This window comes from Strigops habroptila, chromosome 7 (assembly GCF_004027225.2).
Source record: "Strigops habroptila isolate Jane chromosome 7, bStrHab1.2.pri, whole genome shotgun sequence".
Lineage (NCBI taxonomy): Eukaryota > Metazoa > Chordata > Aves > Psittaciformes > Psittacidae > Strigops > Strigops habroptila.
In genome coordinates, this window is record NC_044283.2 from 61,717,380 (window position 1) to 61,737,255 (window position 19,876).

The 19,876-nt window shown below is 36.3% G+C and overlaps 1 protein-coding gene across 5 annotated transcripts in view; it reads right to left on the reverse strand.

The window, feature by feature from the left end:
* Positions 1–19,876, reverse strand: part of DCLK2 (doublecortin like kinase 2) — an 86,707-nt gene that overhangs the window by 17,090 nt on the left and 49,741 nt on the right. For all 5 annotated transcript variants that reach the window (XR_003992174.1, XR_003992173.1, XM_030491552.1 and 2 more), the window contains 4 exons: positions 17,132–17,226; positions 8,531–8,603; positions 7,490–7,598; positions 3,645–3,702 (listed from right to left, as the gene is read on the reverse strand). Coding sequence is in view for 3 of the 5 variants with exons in the window: in XM_030491552.1 (XP_030347412.1) it covers positions 3,645–3,702; positions 7,490–7,598; positions 8,531–8,603; positions 17,132–17,226 (335 nt within the window). In the remaining 2 variants the exon portion in view is untranslated. The remainder of the gene's footprint in view (positions 1–3,644; positions 3,703–7,489; positions 7,599–8,530; positions 8,604–17,131; positions 17,227–19,876) is intronic.

Sequence of the window (19,876 nt, forward strand, 5' to 3'; positions counted from 1 at the left end):
TAGCTGACTACTGATCACTTGAACAGTGAGCACCCTTTTTGCTGTTTAATTTATATAGTAGAGGGTTATTGTCAGATGCTGGATTTTAACTTGTATTTTAGCTCAACTGTACTTCATCATTGACCAGATTTAATTTACCATATTTCACATACATAATCAATAGGATTATCTTTGAAAGATCACCCCAGAACATGACAGCAATTCAGGAAATGCAGATTATATTCTTATGTGGGTATTATGAGGTGAAATAAAGTTCAGAATCCCCTCTCTCCCAAGCTAGATCATTGTAACCTGACATCCCTCATCAACAGTTGACATGTTCTTGAGCCTCTCCAGCCTTCACCTCTCATTTAGTGTAGGTTACTCAAGACAGATTAATTAGGATTTATTTTCAAGGACTTTATTTTTTTAAAAAAGTTGTGGATTACACACAGAAAAAATATAACTGCTTTCGTTACAGATTTCAGTTCATTTTATATGTATGTTCAGATTTACAATCTGCAAAATATGTAATAGCTCAGTTAAGTCATTGTGGCTCCAACAGCTTAACAGCACACATTGAGTTTAATTTCCCCTTCCCTATACTTCTGAGGAAGTTATGGGTTTCAAGAACAAATTAGTTTCAGAATATTTTGTTTTCTAGAACATCTTAGCTTGGCTAACACTGAAGAGCGAAGAAAAGCATATACCCCTGTCGTGAAGAACAATTTGCATTTTCCTTTATAAATATTGGAATATAGATACTGTATTTAGGTTCACTGCAAAATAAGTAGCAATGCTTGCATAAAACACTAGTTTCCTTACACTTTGGTGGATAATAAATCATGGCACTGGACTTGGCACTTTTTCATATTTAATGCACTAATTAGTAGCATGCACTTCATGCATTTGTGAGCAGAGCACTAGAAGTAGATACGATCCACTGTGCATAGGCAGTGATTGAAGATCTTACACTACTTCACCTTCTACTTCCAGATCTATTATTTATAGATGCATTGTGGTTTTGCCAAAGCTTTATGTGGCTGTGTAACTCAGAAACCACATGCCATGTGTGCATCTCATTTTGTGAAAGTATGGTGTGGCATATAGGGGTTAAACAGTCACACCTTTGAAATTCAGTTTGAAAGAGCATCAATTGTCATTTTGAACAAACATATGTCTGCTCCAAGCAAAGTGCTCTGGAGAAAAAAAATAAACATGAAGCAATTTTGTTAAACGCAATGCTGAATCTCATCAACATACAGAAGTGAACAGCCACAGCATACTAAGTTTTATGGATGGAAACCTGCAAATTCAAAACTAGCATGAAGAGTCCAAGCAAAACCCAGAATCTTATTACAGCTATATCTACCTAAAGAACAGAAAACATATTAAATTTATTACAACTAAGTCACAATAGCTTTACCTGTGCTTTCTTTGTTTCACTTGACTAAATTCTTAATTGTTTTAAATGAAGCTCAGGAATAAGTAATATTTAAAATAAACTACTTTTTTTTTTTTTTTAATGGCTCCAAAATGTTTCTGAGCTTCTGTTTTAATACCTGTCCTCAAAATACTAATAGGTAGCTAGTTATTTTCAACCACCCCACTGTTTTTGCTATATTTTGTCACGTAAAAAAAAAATAGTAATTCTCAAACTTGTTATACTTTCCTCCCGGATAGTGCAATATAGATTTCAGTCTACATTAATACCATTTATTTACAGAGAATTGATCACATAATTAACATTTAAGCCGCTTGTGGAAAATACATTAGTCAATTGGGTCAAGTTTTAGAACATCAAAGATAAACTGCTAAAGAGCAGTGCGCAACATACAAATCATGCATATTTGGGCCAGATGGGTGTTTTTAAGGCAGGGCTTATGTTGGCACCTGAAACAGAGTGAGGGAGGAGTAAGGTCTAGCAAAGTTTAATTATTTTCTTTGTTAGAATTCTTCCAGGACAGTTTTGCTGCCTACCTAACAGGTATCAACATCTTCCTAACAACAGTCTTGCGCTTATACATACATATACAGCTGTATGTAGCTATACAGACGCAGGTCCTTTCAAAAGAGACAAGTATGTATCCATGGGGTTGGTATTTTTTTATTTGCTTGTTCTAAAGCAGTGAGAACTATAAATAGAAAATCTGTCTCAACTCTGTCATATATGTTATCTCTGGGCCATTCTAATTTATGATACCTAAGCAGCTGACTCAAACAAGTAATAAAACACATTTAAAGTTGCAAGCTGTGCTAATCACCCTGAAGTTTTCTTTTAAAGTGAAACACACTGGGTTGCCCTTCCCACAGCCAAAGGACAACATTTTAATCTCAAAATGGTAATTGTAGCACTTTTTCTTGTGGTTATACATTTTTAAGATTCTCTTCTAAATATCCCCTCAAATAAACCTAGAGAATATGAGACAAAGTGATGGGGAAGCAGGAACACTAATCTCCTAGCACCTAATACACAATTTAAAATCTGCATAGAAAAGACATTTCTGTTTGAGAACCTCTACTTAAAGCAAGTCATCACAGCAGATAGCGCATCAGTGTACAGTATTATACAGCTCGTTACCATACAAAGAATGTCACATAGACTCACTACATCTTCCTACAAGGTCACGTTCAGTATTTGGAGCTCTGAATTGTACAATATAAGAGACAAAAAGGGTACCTTTGAATTAAAACCCCGACCTAGCTGTAAAGTTACCTCCAGAATCATTTCAGTGCAATCATTTACAAAATAAAAAAAAAAATAAAAAAAAAAAAAAGGTATTTGCATCAAAAAGTCCACCATTCTCAGTCATCTTTGAGAGAATGGCATATTCACTACTCTCAGACTTTAACCCAGCATTTGATTGCTAATTAATACTGTGCCCTCAGTGTTCTTTTAGCTAACACTAAACTATGATCCATTTGATTTATAGAAGTACTTTGTTTTTAAGGTATTGCAAAGCAGTGAAAATAGAAGTACTTTATTTGTTATCTATTCCAACACTCATTCTAAATTCTTGCCTGTAGGTTGAGGTTTTTCTTCCTTTTTTAAAAATCTCTGTACTTGGGAGGGAGGTGAAGGTGATGTCTGACACTCAGATATTTACTTCGATTATGTAACATGCTGTTCTGCTAGACAAACAATTTTGGACTTTTTTGTTTTGGGCGTGAATTAAAAAGAAAGTTGAAGGAACTTCTGTTAAGAGATCTTTGCTGTACAGGATGGTGAAACTACATAAACAGAAAGAAACAGTTGTAAAAATTTCTTTCCAAATACATGTTCTGCATATAAAAGGAGCATGTACAGTCATAAAAAGATAGAAATAAGAGGCAGAGAGGGATGGGCATTATATAAATACACATACAGCTGCAAATTTCCTCTCTCATATTTTAAGAGCAAAATCTTTCTAATATATTCTGAACACATACTAGTATTTTCTTTGTTAGTCCCACAAAATAGACATAAATTTGTTTTTTATTCTATTATCTAGTAGACTAACACTCAACTACTTTTACTATTTACTTCTTGGGTACTCTATCATTCTGTTAAACAGATATCCTGAAAACAGCCAGAAACACAAACACACCCACCATTTATGACTAATGAGCAGCTGCTAGTGCTGTTTCTGCTATTTTTCTTATAAATGCAAATTTTTGTACGCTACCTTTCCACAGCATTTAGCCTTGTCTATGATCTTCAGTGCAAACTCCTTTCCTGTGGATCTAGCAAGAAAAAAATGAGAACCATTAATTAGAAACTCGTCAACAAATTGTGGCATTATCTGTAAGAATATAGATCATCATAAGAGAATGCCTTGACCCATGGAGGTTGCAGACAGAGAATTCACAGAAAGGACCTGATTTTTTTGTTTTCTCAGCAGCATTTGCGCCTGCTGTTTCCCTGACTACCACAGCCCAGCTCACTTTTTGTATAAATCCCAGGCTCCAGCTGCAATTCATTCTTCTGTGACCTGGCACACCTCTCTGTCACTTCTTTAACGTAACATGCAAAATTTGACTTGAGCCTTCTGCTTAGCTTTATTCAACTGGTAGGCTTTAAAGATGAAATCATACACATTTATGTGCAAGTGAGCAGAAGAAAGATTGCTACCCTAATAGAAAAATTCAATAGGATTCAGCAGAGCTAAAACCTCATAGTTTATTACAGACTAGCCTAAAATCCCACAAAATTTAATAGGCACTTATTTTGATCTTCTCTATTTCATTCTTTCTTCAGTAAATACTGTCACAGAAAGGAGCTCTTGTTTGCCTTTCATCAATCTAAGCAATAAAAATATTCTCCATTTCTCCAGAAGGAGAGAAAATGAGAGAAAAAACAACACAAATGATTATTTTTTAAAAACAAAACAAAAAAGGCACTACTTATATTAATGATGATTAAAAATAAAAAGAAAATGTCTTAAACCCCTGTTGCTACTATTTTGTGTTGTGTCAGTACCTACAGACTTCAGTGTGCATCAGACCACCACTAGCATCTATGGTAAAAAACACTGGAGGCATTTAGAAAAGCAAATGTCAGGCAGGTTTTTAAACTCCCAGGTTATTTTTCACTATACTTTTGGCATTAGATACACTACTCAAAATTAGTAACTTACAAAGAAAAAAAGAACTGAATTAATGTCTCACATTTGATTTATCCATTATTGAAAAAATGCAGTAGAAAATCTCAGCTCTGAAAGTGCAGCTGTATCTGTGGGGTTGTCATAGTTACAACCTGATCTGGTTTTTAGATAGAAGTGTTATCTACATGCTATCTGTGAAATGCTACCTGTGAAATGCCATTCTCTCGTGTTACGGACCTGATGTTAATTCTAATATGAATACAATGTGTAATTCAGAATCACAATTTATGCATTATACTAAATTAAGTGCATTATCTCAAAGCCTGCAAACAACTGGTCAGCAAAACCCACTTAATAAACCTTTAGCACTTATGACGTGTAGAAAGAGGAGTTAACATTCTCAAAGCCAATTCATCAACCAATTTCAAATCCCTCTTGCAAATGTCCTTTACTGCAGAATCTAAGAAAAAACCCTGGATAACATCCACAAAATTTGTGAGCTAATACTACTGCCTATCATACACCAGTATTGTCTGACAGGTTTCTGGTGTTCTTATGTCTAGCTGTCAGTGTCCATCTGTTGGCTCGTGTCTTTATACACAGACATATAGGCACCCTTTACAAAAGAGACCATCTTATTCTTTTTGTAGAACAGCTGATATAATAGGCTGGCTCCACAACTAAGGCTTCCAAGCACACCACTGTCAGAAATGAAATATAATAAATAAAAATTAAAAGACAAGCATTTATAGTTGGCATTTCCTCTCTTATCATTATTTTTAGCAACTACTATTGTGTATTTATTTTGTATAAAATTCACATAATAATGCTTCACTAAATATAGAGATTGGATCGCATACAAAACTATATTTTTAAGCTTAATTTTTCTTTTTTCTTGAAAAAACAAACAAACAAAAAAAAAAAAATTGGAAGGTTGTTTCTCTAGTCCAGTCCCCTCCAAAAAACACAGATGAGGTTTTGAAACCCAAGTGACTTAGCAGCCTTCGTCCTATTTTCAGCAGAACTTCAGAGATTTCCAAAAAGCACAGTCAATATTCCTGAAAATAATAAACTGTTATCTTACACTTTTATCCTGTTATCTTTCATAAATATTGTTCACTTTACAGATAACAAAGAATCTGTGGCCAGTTTCAGGGTACATGGGAAAACACTGTGAAGCATCACTCATTTGGTGCCTGTGCCAAAACTTTGGGGTTTTAGGGTCCTCCAAACCATGGAGGACCCTTCAAAAGACAAGGTATGCTGGGGCCTGACACGATCCACCTGACCCAAAAGGGATAATGCATCTTTTGCTGGTGTAAGATGGGGGGGCCTGATTGAGAGAGAGCTTTGAACTAGAATTGATGAGAAGGGAATAGCAACAGGATTGCAGTAGGTAAGCTAAGGGTTGGCATGGCATTGCCTGAGGGTAGCAATGCTAGTGAGAACATTTACACTGCTCACTGTGGTAATGCTTGTCAGGAACCAGAGTCTGACAGTTTAACATGTTGAAAAACAGAAAAAAAAAAAAAGAAAGAAAAAATCAAGACCTTCGTGTCTAGATGTTAACACTGTGAGAAACATTATCTTAAATGTGCATATGCAACAGGAACTATTTTGAGTAGCAATTGTAGCATTTCAAGATCACATTTAGCCATTTTTTTTCTTTATCAGCACTGTACTCAGCTAGTAACTCTAGAAGCTGCCACCTCAGTCTTAATTCCTTACTCTATAAGCTTTGCATGCTTGTACATCACTTTCTCAAAAAAGTATTAAAAATAACAATTGTCATGTGCTGCTATAAACCAGAAGGGTGTATTAGACATTGTGTTACATACCACTTGCCAATATTATTCTCAGTAATGGAGAGAAATAATCCAGACACAGTGTGAAGAAACAATTCTCTTGAGGAAAAAGCAATAATGGCCAGGAAAACATGTTTCTGCAGAAGAGGCCTCTGGATCAGCCTCAGTCCAACGCTTTTGGCCCATTTGGAGGACTCAGCAAAAGTATTTATCTATGTATCTGCTAAGACTGGAATGAGATGTTTCCATTCATAATTATCTTTCTTTTCATTTAAATAAAACCAGCACATGAAGATCAAATAATACGAACTGTTTCTTTAACTTTTATGGCTTTTACAGACATTTGCTGAATTTGCCCAATATTTGCATACAGGTTGGAGATTCCTCATAATATTTAAGAAGCTGACATAACACTCAGATTGATGAAGACAGCAGAAGGTGATTCTAAAAAGTACACTGAGAAAGTGACAGTCAATTCATCTGTTATGTTTGCACTAGCAGCAAAGTGTGACACAAAGCTTGCAGAGGAAGTGCAATAACATAGCACAGGTCTGTAAAGGACTCCTGTCTGCTTGATGAAAAATCAGGCACAAGAATATTTCAGTCTCACAGCACTACCTCACAGAAGCAGCAAGCACAAGGGAGTCAGCAGCACAGCCACCTACTCCATGCCTTTAAGAATACTTTGCCCACAGTACACTGAAAGCTGTGAAAAATCGTTTAAGCAGCAGGCAGCAGGGATACTACAGCAGCAGAATTCCTGAGGCAGAAGGGAGGTATCTCAAAGACTGTTTAGATGCCACACACAATTTCCTGCCATCCACAACAGTCTATGGTGTGAAGGGATTTCTTAAAGACCTGTGGGGTTTCTTTAAGAGCCTTCACTAGATAACTCCTTTAGTTTTGGGAAGAAAAAGCCATGTTCCTCTGCTGTTCTCATATCCCTTTGCTGCAATAATATAATACACGGGAAGCTGTGTAGTTTGCTATGCCTAGCTCTCCTGAATTATAGGCATAACTTGGCAACTGCTCTTTGATTTCATCTCATCACATTTTCTATGAAAATAGGATGGGCTTTATCCAGTAAAATAAACAGCAGTACTGAACAGTTTCCTTGCTCACCTTTCTACGCACTCCTTTACAACAGCAAAATTGCCATCACCAATTACCTTCCCCACTTTATACTTCTCAAGAATGGTAGATGACCCTGAGCACTTGTTTCCATTCACACCTGCAAAAAAGAAAGGTCAACAATGCAAGCTGAAGTGTCAGCAGGATGTAATATATCCCCAATGGGTTCCACAGATACAGAACAGCCACAAATGCAAAACAAAACTTAAAGCTGTTTTCTTCACAGCTTATTCCCTTGTTTTTATCTCAAATATAAGAAAGAACAAGACAAGACTAATCAGAGTTGCTTGACCTTTTAACACACAAGTCAAATCTTACTATGCTTTTGTGCGGATATATTCTAAATGTAATAAATGTCATTAGAAGTCCTTAGTCTCAATATTTACTCTTTTTGCGTACTCAAAGCAAAAATGGAAATAAGACTCCTCTAAAATGCATGAAAAAAACCAAAAGTTTTGTCTGCTGAATTCCTTCAGGTTCCCTTAGCTGCCGATGAAACATCTAAAATGCAAATAAGTTTCACAGCTGCTTATTTCAATATTTTTAAATTAAAAAGAAAAAAAAAGACCCTAAAATTAAATTTAAAAATAATAAAAAATATAACATTGCTTTAAAGAGGTAAGGATTGAAAGCTTAAGTTTAGCTAAGGCCAGTTTATGGGCTAGTGGTTCTACCTGAAGTACCATATGCTGTTTTGAGGAGGGCTCCACTTACAATCCAGCTGCAAAGACATTTCTGGTGATACTATGCAGGTCATGTTCAAAATCATTCAAATTCCTAATAGTGACTGTTGAAGAGCAGGGTCCACTAATATGCTACCACTTGACAAAAAAAGAAAAAAAATATTTCCTAGCTTTACTGCCTTGACGTAGAAAATGTGGTTACAATTTTTCCAAGATAAGGTTGTCAACAAGGTATCAAACATCTCAGAACAAAACATTATTTGGAGTCATCAGAAACTGTGTAAAAGTGCTAACCCAACTGCCACTACAACAAAATTTTTGCAGTTGTTAGCAACTATTGGTGTCCTACCTTCGGGACTCTGGCAATGGAGTGATTCAGGAACGCCATTCACATTGGAAGATGATCCACCATGTGGAGGGATCTATGGGAGAATGTAAGAACTTATTATTTCTGATGGTAAAGTAACCACAAGAAGGAACTAGACAAAAACTCAGCAAAGTTAAAAAAAAAAAAAAAACAAAACCAAAACACCCTAAAACCACCTACACAGAGTCAGTTTATATTTCTACTCCTTATTTTTATACTTCCTTTCTCACAGTTCGCCATCATTACAATGCATCATTATCACTTGTACCAATTTAAGATTCATCCATAATATTCCTGTTTAGATAAACAGTTCAACAGATTTCAGTAAACAGCAAAGAAAATTTCCTCCAGCTGCACCAAGTTCCATCTACACACTAAAGAGCCAGTGTGTGTGGAGGCAACATTCCCTCCTCCTTCTACACAAGATCATTACAATCCACTCTGTGTGCATTTTCACGTAAGCCGGAGACAGCCATCTCCAGACAAGATGCTCGCGTGCTGTAGCGCAACACATCTCTTCATAGCTGGCACTGTCTGAGGTTTCCGTCATTGAACTCTGTCAATATATGCTCTGTTTAGATTACCAATGAAGTATGCTAGGAAGGTAACCCAGAAATGCTGGGTCAGCTTTACTATGTTTCATTTGAAAGAAAGAATTTTGGAATAGATGGCTAGGTACATCTCCAATAGTCAGATTTGCTTGGAAATCTACTGGTCTATATTTCATGTTATTGTGGATGTGAAGATTTATGACATCTACAAGCATTTCAATTTAGATGTCTGATATGCATCCAGACATAGATCCAGTTTTAGTAACTGTGATACCGTGTAAAATATCTAAATTATTTTGAAGGATGAAAGCTGAAGAAAACTATTTTTGCTGCACTAACAACTTCATTGGTACACCATCTGAATCTTCATAATTCTACTTAAAGTCATCCTGTCATACTGCCCAGGGACATACATTTTTAAAAAGGGACGGAGGCATAGGAATGAATACCATAAATAGTAAAATGTACGGGATGTGTTCTATGCACCACTATTTCATAAGCTCTCACATTACAGTTAAGTATAAGGATGCTCTATGAAATTCAAATATATTTTAGATCATTCCCCTTCCTCTGCATAACATTTCTTACTGTTCTGGGAAGTTCCATGTCTTGTTTTCTTCATGGGCTATTACAGAAGTTCTCACCACTCACCACATAAAGGATTAAAATGCTTCTCTGCCTTAAGCTCAGTGTCTGTTGAACTGGCTTTGCACGACACCAGGAATGCAAATGCAGCATTTTCCATTTTAGCTGACATTGTCTGGTTACACTGCTGAATATTTTAAATCATTAACACTATTGTCAATGAAAGAACTGAACTGACAGATAGGGATATTGTCTAAAGGCTCATGAAATGCTAATGAATGCTTAAGTTTCTAGTGGCAGCTGAGCTGCCAAATCAGCTACAGGTACAGTAACTAGAAGCTGTACAACTTCATTTTGCAGAGCTCCTAAAACAATGATGTTTACTGGCACTTGGCACAAAAGTAGCATGAAACAGCAGTCAGTCAGCTACTACTCTGCTCCTTGCTAACTTAAAACCAGGCTATGTTAATGCTGCTGTCTTTCTGACTTATGTATTTATTCAGCAAGGATCAGAAACAAGGACAGTTGGGTTAAATGACATTTTTGCAAAATCATGAGTCAATCACATTTTCTTCAAGCATAAAATGGAGGTAACAGAACAGATCACTGCAAAGTATTAGTCACCAGCCAAAAATATTAGTAGTCTATTTTGGGGTTTCAGTGAGTGACAATACATGGAAATATCTAGCCCGCATTTCCGACTTCCTTTGCCCTTGTAATCAGGTCAGAGCATGACTGGGCACATTCTTTCTTACTACAGTATTTACAAAAAGGATGCAAACAGCAACAGGAAAAGAAGCTAAAAGGAATACTAAAATAAACAATAAAAAGAAAAAAAAATCTAATGCTGGTGTTGTGGCTTAGGTGCTAGATCAGAATCCAAAATGGCAGGTTTAGTCTTAGCTCTGATACTAGTTTGCCTCATGGCTCTAGACACGAGGCCGAACTCACGCTACAACAGAGATTGCCTGTAATTTCGGTGCTGTAGGTCTGTATCTCAGCCCCTGACCAGCAAATCAGTCTAGTCTTTTCCTACTGTGTCAGAGCACAGTAGAAATAAACTGAAAATGTCTGTGAGGTGCTGACTAGGCAGAAAAGGTGGGAAGGACATAGGAATTGACCATAAGTGACACAGAATAAAGTGGGTTTTTTTTTTTTATGAAAGCAATTTTCTAATCATTTAACCATCCAGTGACATGTAATATGTATAATATCTTGTACTGTTGGTATCCCAACAGCTGCAGGTATTTTGAAGCTAAAGTAAAGATTTTGGATGTGCAAGTAGATTTGGCTGGTTCACAAGCAATTTCTGCAGTAGGAAGAATCAAAAAGGATGCTTGTTGCTTTGATACTACATTAGAAAATATGGATGGCATCTATAATCACACTGCATATTAGGTTTTGTAACAATTCTCCTCCTGTATTCTAGTCCGCATGTCACTACCGCTCTCTTCCAATACTGGTCTCCTTACACATGATAAATTCAGAGCGCACAGATCTTAAATCCACCTTCTCACATACACATGCAAGTCCTACAAAACTCAGACCTGAGGCAGAATTTGACTCTTTGTTTTTAAAAGCTCACACTAATTTAGAGCACCAGTGGTTATCCAGCCCTTCAAAAAAAAACAATCACCTCAGAATGTGGATGCTACTGGCCAAGAACATCTTACACCAACAGTAACTCCTGTTGCATTTAATCATTATGCAATACAGAATATAACAATTACTGCTTTTACTTCTCTCATGTTGTCTTCCTGCAGGTTATTTGTGTTTCAACAGCACATCCAGAGCCAGATGAACAATACAACAGTTATTAGAGATACTGAGAATATCTTGGCGAACACACAGTTCTCAAAAATAGTTGTATATCATTATACACATTAATTAAAGATGCTGTAAAAAGTTACAATAGATACTGAGCTGAAAAGAACCTGCCCAACTGTTTTGATTTCTTCACATGCTGAACGATTTTTTTGTGGAATAACCATTTTTCCAGGTTCAGAAAAACGTCTAAACACATTTCTCTATATTTTATATTATATAGACTGACTGTGACTTAAGTCAAAAGGTTTATCGACATAACGTGGTTTTGTGAGAAACACTCACATTAGATAAACTTAACACACCTACTTTAGTACCCAACATGTTTATTACACCTTCAACATTATAACTAATGAACAGGTATTCAACATTCTTCCTTTCACCCTTACTGATATCCAGCCCATTAAAAACTCTATTTTATACATTGCGCTGTAGGATTATTTTTTTTTTTTAAATATTTGAAGTATCCAGTGTATAATGTGCCAGATTGCTACATCCTGACAGATATTGTATCCGGTTTTCTACTTTTAAGTTAATGATAAATTGAAAGCACAAAAAAACCTGCACCAAACAAAAAACAAACACAAAACGCAACCAAATCAAAACACAAAAAACCCCCCAAAACCCCATGAACAAGCCTTTAAACCATCACAGAGTTTAAAAGCATGAAATTAAATGGGTAGCAAATGTAAGATGCTGTATAAGTAGCAGGGAAGGACTGATCAAAGATTCCCTTTAAATCTGGATCACAGCGTAACTCAGTGATTTGGGAATTAAAAAGCAGCAGTTTGACAGTCATTTTAATCAAGCTACATCTACTGGTACAGTAGCAAAGATTTTTAATAAATCTGTTGAGTCAAAATATTATCATATAGCTGAAAAAAATGCAAACATATTGCTTGTATTTAAAATAAAAATGTGCAGGAACATAAGAAAATAATCCCAGATAACTACACATCTGGTGGGAATTTATGTTTTGTCTCATGAGAGCGTGAGGAAGGATCCACAGATGTAAACCCACATTCTCCTCAAGTGGAATCCTACCTCAGTTGACAAACCTTTTTGCACTCAGGATTAGATTAATTGCTCATGTTTGTGAAAACATTTGGAACTTTTTTGTCATATTGAAGAAAATACCTAACTTGGCAGCTACATAGGATGGTGCCTTCTAGAGCATGCATCTAAAGATTTCCTGTACCTGTCCTTCTTGCCTGTCTGGATAGAAATGAAGAAATTTTTCCATTAGGTTGCTAGGCATAAAAAGGTCCTTTGTACATTGTACTGTATACGTATGTGCAAATGTTTCTTTGACTTCAGTCAGACCTCCTATGGTTGCTCAATCTCTTCATAGTATGTCTAAGATGCACTAAATGTTTCGCCCTTGTCCTCCAGCACATTCATAATGCATTGAAGAGACTCTGAACTGTATGGTTGACAGGTACACTATGTATGTACACCCGCACCCTTGTGTCTGGAAAATTCCAGACAGAAATATGGGACCCCTACACAAACATTAATGTTACTGTTTTGATCCCATAATATCCTCAAAGTGCATCTAGCCAAACTTAGAGAAAGTATGTAACATTGTTAACTTTTCCTTGAGTTCTGATCTGGCATTGCTGTGGTAATCTTTCATCTGAAGGTTAAGAAGAGAACGTGAACTCTCATACCTGCAGAAAAACTCCTTGATATTCTCAGAGAAACTTCCTCTCGCACAAATTAGCCAAGAATTGTCCACTGTATGAGCAAGAAAGATGCTGAATTGTAAATTCAACAAAAGCAGCAAGCTAAAGAATTCCTCTAAGAACTGCTATTGCACCTGTGTCACTAGGTTAGATAATTGCATGTAAATATTTTTAACATGTAACTGCTAACAGAAGCATATGCATACAGAATTGAAGAGATTAAAACCTTGATCAAGATAGGCAGTAATCCTTCAAATCACTTAGGCACATGTTTAACTAAGTACATTAAGACCCTCATAGGAGTAAAAGGGGCTACACAATAAAGTTAAGCATAGTTATTTGTTGGATTAGGTTTTAATGCCCTTTCACTTTGGCCATTTTGTCAATCAATCGAAAAAGTAATACACAAATTCAATTCTATTTAGCACATCTGGGATTCTAAGAAAGGCCTCAACTGTAAAGCTTCTTTATTTGTACAATTTTATTTTCTTTTTAAAAAGATGACAAGGCCTTGTAGTACTTAATTTCAAGAAGGGACAATAAAACAACCAAATATGCATAAAGAAGTTATGACACCACTTGCCAAAATGTCATATTTAATCTAGTCTCTGGATGATTTTTATGGTATGAAGTGTGCATAGTAACAGATGTACTGGAAGAGCTAACAGTCAAAGTACCCCTAACAGTATTGCATATGTGGGCATCTATAAATGCACGCTTAAAAGCAAAGAAAAATGTTAAACCTTTCAATTGTCACCTATCAGTTGTCCTGTGGTACCTAAGGCACTTTTACCATTATTTCTTAATCTATGCACTAACTATGGAAAAGTTATAGAAAAATAAGAAAGTCAGTACATTTGTTCAAAAAAGAATATTGTACAGAGTAGTCATTTACTTCATGCCATACTTGTTAACTTTTATATCTAAATCTTTACCCTCTGCAAAGTGAAATGCTTAGTTACAGGCCGATATTGTGGTGTTAAAAATAAACAACTGTGATAAGAATACATAGCAGCATGCAATTAGATGCATGCTATCCCTGTTTGCCACTTACTGGAATAAAGGCATTTAAGTTTTGGTTGTGGGAAAATTCTGTAGTATTTACTATTATTAAGCCATAGCATAAATTCCTCACTTCAATTTTTTTTAAAACACTTCTGCAAGACTGGAATGTTGGACAGCAAACTGGCTTCCTGTATATACTGAACAATTAATAGCACAAAGACACTCTGGCTGGAAAAGCTAAAAATGACATAAGGAAAGCCCTTCTCTTTAAAGATAAGCTGTTCACAAGAAGCGTTTCCTGCAAGGAGTTTTCTGTGCCAGAGCATACTGCTTCTACTTATGAAGTGCTATAAAGCAGAAGGAATCCTTGGGGACTCTGAAGGAAAAGTGGCATTCAGAGAACATGGTGCAAGACTCAATGTCTGAGACAGACAAAATTGCTGTTGCAATCAGTACCTTTTGCAAGTTTACTGCTTTGATGACTAGCATTATCACTTAAGCTGTACATTGATCATCAAACTTCAAAAAGCTTAGCCCGGTTCTAATCTATAGTCAAATACTTTATTTTGTTCTGCCTTTCCAAACAATACTGTTTCTAAAGTACAGTTCATATGCAGCTGCTCCCTCCTTTTTACAGGAAATAGAAACATCATCCCCAATTTGTTCCCTTTACCTGCGGCCTCAAGCTCATATAAAACCATTGTTATGTGCTGCTGTTTCGTGCTCTACAAAAATAAACACATATGATTTCTACACAATAAATCAGTCAAAATATTTCATTTCCAGAGCCATAAAACTCAAAAATATACTTCATTCTTTCACTGTCTGCCATGGTGTTTACATCTACATTTTCATTCAGCTGTAGTCACGGCACCTTCTTTATGTAAGTGCAGGAAGCCAGACTAGCCTGTGCAGCAATGCAATCTTAGCAACAAAGAATTATTTAACAATAGAGAAAAGCAGTAATTTCAAAATAGTAAAATTGGTCCCTGCTTTCCCTCTCTTTTCCTCATCAGATTGACCAAAATCAATCCTACAGAAATAATAACAGGTTTTTTAAAAGAATGTGGTTTTGCATAAAACCATGCCTCTCTGCTACTGATTTGATGTTGATACTTCATGAAAACAGTTATTATTACTAGAACATAGCCAACAAACAAAGGTTACTGCACAGTGCACTTGATCCTTTTAGAATTTATCCTGAAATTCACTATATAGCTTTCCCTATCTTTAGTCTCAGGAGCACAGCTGGGATCCTCCTACTGAACAGATGCATCCTAACGGGATAAAACAAGAGGTACTCACTACTTCAGTAACACATCAGGTCTGAGACAATTAATTTGATTTTGCTGTTTTCTTTAGTCATATAGGGATTAACGATTTGACACAAAAACCCATTAGTATCCAGCATCAATTAAATTCCAAAATGAAGAAGTACAACAGCCTACTTCAGTGAAACTGACATTGAAAGGGAAAGAGGAGATATCCACTTTACTGAAAATTACTTGTTACTATTGGAATTATCTCTATCTTAATGGAGCTTTAATCGTCTAAGCAGATGAGACAGTGTGGGGGGAAAAATAAAACAAAGCAAAACAAAATAAAAACAAACCAAAAAACCAACCAAACCACCACACACCCAAATTATCTAGTTTCTAAACTTGTAATTTCATAAAAGATGAAAAAGCATTTGTTAAATATAGTGCTGACCAAGATAAGAACCTCAAGTCCAATGACTTGGGTGTCCTCTACTGTAGAAGAGCTGTCCAGACAAATTTTAAGACACAGTTCCAAATTTCAGTGTCAGAACTATTACTGCTCTTAAAAATGCTTTAGAGAGGAAAGGCCAATCTAATTTGCTTTGGACAAAGAGAAGCTATGGGATGGTACAGCTTACCAACATAAATGCAGAGATCACCACTAAATTGCCTCAACAAACCAAACAAAAATACATTAGAATTAAACAAATAAATCAAAATATTTCCTCAGAATTATCACAGAAGCCTGGCAGAAACCAGTGCCATACTGCTTTCAAAACAAAGACTTGGTAACAATTAGCATGTCAAAAACCAAATCTAAATACTATTCAAATCACGTCCTTTAGCCAGTCTCTTAATTGAGAAAACAGTTTTCCACAGAATTATGCAGACTCTTCACCCCTGTTGTGTTCACCAATGGGAGCTGTTACTTGACCAGAATAGTCACTGTAAACCATACACTGCACTTCCAGAAAGGCTGCAATTGATGATTGCATAAGAAAATTCTCCTTGAAAGCACAGCTGCACAAATGCAGCAGTCAGATGCTCAACAGTGCTCCAGACTGTTTCTTTTATTTTACCAAGCAAAAAGCACAGAGCAGCCTCTAAGAACTGTAAATGCTACCAATTTTTAAGTGAGAGAGGAAGACAATTCTCTTGTTGCAACACAGAGAAAAATCTGCCAGACATCAGGCTGCTCGCAAGGGATCCCCTCACATGCTTTCAGGCAGGAGATTGCATTAAGGGGTGATACTGTGTGCCATGGATGAGGCACGGTGCTTCAGATGAAATCTTAGACAATGTTGCAAGAGGGTAAAGTATTGAAAAGAGGATACTACATTTATATAGGCTGAAGGGATATAAATTACTTGGTGGGTTTCTGCAATCTATGAAACAATGGAAAACTTGAAGGGCAAATTGGCATATTCAAACCACCATCACCTTCCACCTTTCCTAAGGTGCAAACCAAAGACATAACACAAAAATCTTACTTCAGATCTCCATACCACTTCAACTCAAAAATCATATTAGCGAGGCTACACTGGAGAATTGCAATTCTTTTCTTTTTTTTTCCTTTTTTTTTAATTTCTTCAGCATCATTGTAACACATCATTCATTCATTTAATACATCAACAAATAATGGGATTTGGGGGTTTTGATGATTCTTGCACTTACCTTAAGTCCACGAAAGCTGCCTGGGCTTGTTGGTGAAGAACTGGAGGATTTTGTAGATTTTGGGGTGGATAATTGACTGCTTGGGGTTCCATTAACTGGCAAAAGCAACAAAAGCAAACAAATGGAAGATGAACAGAAGTAAAAAACTGTAACTTGCTTTTAAACATAACATACCTCTCTAACAAGTTATCACTCAAGTCTGCATACAAAAAGCAAAACAGGCTCCTCAGCATTATGAAGAAACTATATGCTTGCATGCCACACAATTGCACCCCCAAAACTCATGAGGCTGGATATGGGATCAAGAAGACACACAAATATTGCATTGTCATTCTAGAGATTAAGAAGGCTTATTCTGTTCTTTGCCAGTGCAAGAGCTTTGGGCAAAAAATAGCCACAGTCTTTTAAAATGATGTCATTTATTGTGATGTCACATAATAAAATATGGAGAGAGAAATTGTCTCCTTTTTAGATCAACACTACTGTCTAGGTAGAATGTTTCACAGGACATGAGTTGTTTTGTTTGTATTTTTTTAGAAGAAAAACAAACAAGAAGTGTGAGCTGTTTGGATGATAAAGAACTTAAGTAGTAGTTCAGAAAAATACTGATTTAGGGAAAAAAACAAACAACAAGTTAAAAGCTAGTAGGCTATTTCAGAACTTCACGTAAGTTCAAGTGTCTGTGAAAACATACAATACCCTCCTTCTTGACTTCAAGTGTTTATTCATTTTAAGTCCAGTTTTCCAGATAGGCCTGACACAACATCTGACCTGAATATAACTTAGGTCAGTCCTTGCATTTTCCTGAATAAACCAGACTGATGAATTTCATTATGCAGACAGAATAGCACACTGCTCATCATATGCAAATATGATGCAACATTATGTCCTCTGTATGTGAGCCTCATTTTTCCTTGGAAGATGAGAATACTAGGCAGAAATTTAAGAACTAAAAAGGTTTCATATCTGATTCATGGTGAAGAATTATCTTTCCAGAAAGAAAAATGCAACCCCAGCAAATAGAAAGTTAGCTTCAAAGTAAGTAACAGTTACACCTGCACATATTCTTTACACATTCAGAGGTCTGTCATGGGTTATGCATGACTTCTTAACCAGTGCTACTGGATTTATTCTACAAGTGTCTATTAACCAACCTAATACCCAAACTTTGAGTGCTGAAGATGCCTTCCAAGCAGTGTTTTTACAACCTGGGCAGTCCATCTGCCAGCAGGCCAGGCTGAATGCACTGCAACTTCCACAAATCTCTGTTTTTCACAAAAATTTCTTTCTCTAATGTGTGATGTTAAGATATAATTAATCAGCAGTTAGCTACAGAATAAGTCTATCTTGAAATCTGGTAACTTGTATTTACATTCCCAAATCTGTTACAGGACTAACAGCTTAGTCTTTTCTACCAAAAGTATTCAGTATGTTTAAGATATTTTGTCTTGATTTTAAAAAAGGTTGCCTGAAAGAATGATGGGCAAATTATTTGTTTTTTAAGAAGCTAAAATTATGTAGGAGTATATGTGCCTTCTGCAGACCTCTTTTCATCATTTGGTTTTAGACCACATTCTTGTAACCTGGCATATCAATGCATCTTTGTTTTATAAAGAATTTGCAAGTATGATGACGACAAGGGCTAGTGAATGCTAAATTACTGTTTTCTGCTTCTTGCATACACAATTTACTCTAGCCATTAGAAAAAATACTGAGCTGTAAAGTTCATGTGCAAAAATTAGATATTTCAGTGGAAGAATCTGCTTCAAAGGACCAATTATTAATACAGGAGGAAAAAAATGTTTCATGCATTCTTTTTATACAGCCCACGAAAAGGCCATTTTTTCCTGAATATGACTATTGAGGCCTACACTATAAGACATCCTTATCTGTCTCTAAGTCACTACCATCCTTCTATGCATCAACAGAACCACTAAAATGTACCTGTGAAATTGGCTGGTTAACATAATCTTCTTCTCTTTCATAACTGCCTAAGGAAGAACATTCCAGCCTACACTGGCAGTACTCTGGGTCTTTTCTAGTATCTTAGATATGTTTGGTGGACAAGGGTGTTGTTCCGAGCCAGGGCTTTGACTAGATGAAGTCCAGAGGTCCTTCCAACTTTTGTCCTTCTATGATTCCACAACACATGGAACATCCTGCTGAGGATCCTATTTAAAAGAACTGTCTGTAGACACAGCTTTGCCAGTGTCTTTTGAGATCCACTTCACATGAGTTGTACACAATTACAATAGTAAAAGATGGAACAGGCCTTGTGTAGGTGTAAAAAATTTGCATCTATAGGGAATCAGCCAAATGCTTGTGCTGGTTTTGGCTGGAGTAGAGTCAATTTTCTTCATAGTAGCTAGTATGGGGCTATGTTTTGGGCTTGTGCTGGAAACAGTGTTGATAATTCAGGGATGTTTTAGTTATTGCTGAACAGTGTTTACACAGAGTGAAGGCGTTTTCTACTCCTCACACTGCCCCACCAGTGAGTAGGGTGGACGTCCACGAGAAGTTGGCAAGGAGACAAGCTGGGACAGCTGATCCCAACTGACCAAAGGGATGTTCCATACCATATGACATTTTGCCCAGCAATAAAACAAGTAGGATGGATGGCAGGGAGGCCGTTGCTCAGGGACTGACTGGGCATCAGTCAGTTGGTGGGGAGCAATTGTTTTCATTTGCATCACTTGTCTTTCTTGGGTTTCACTTCCCTTTGTTATTTTCTGTTTCATTCCAGTT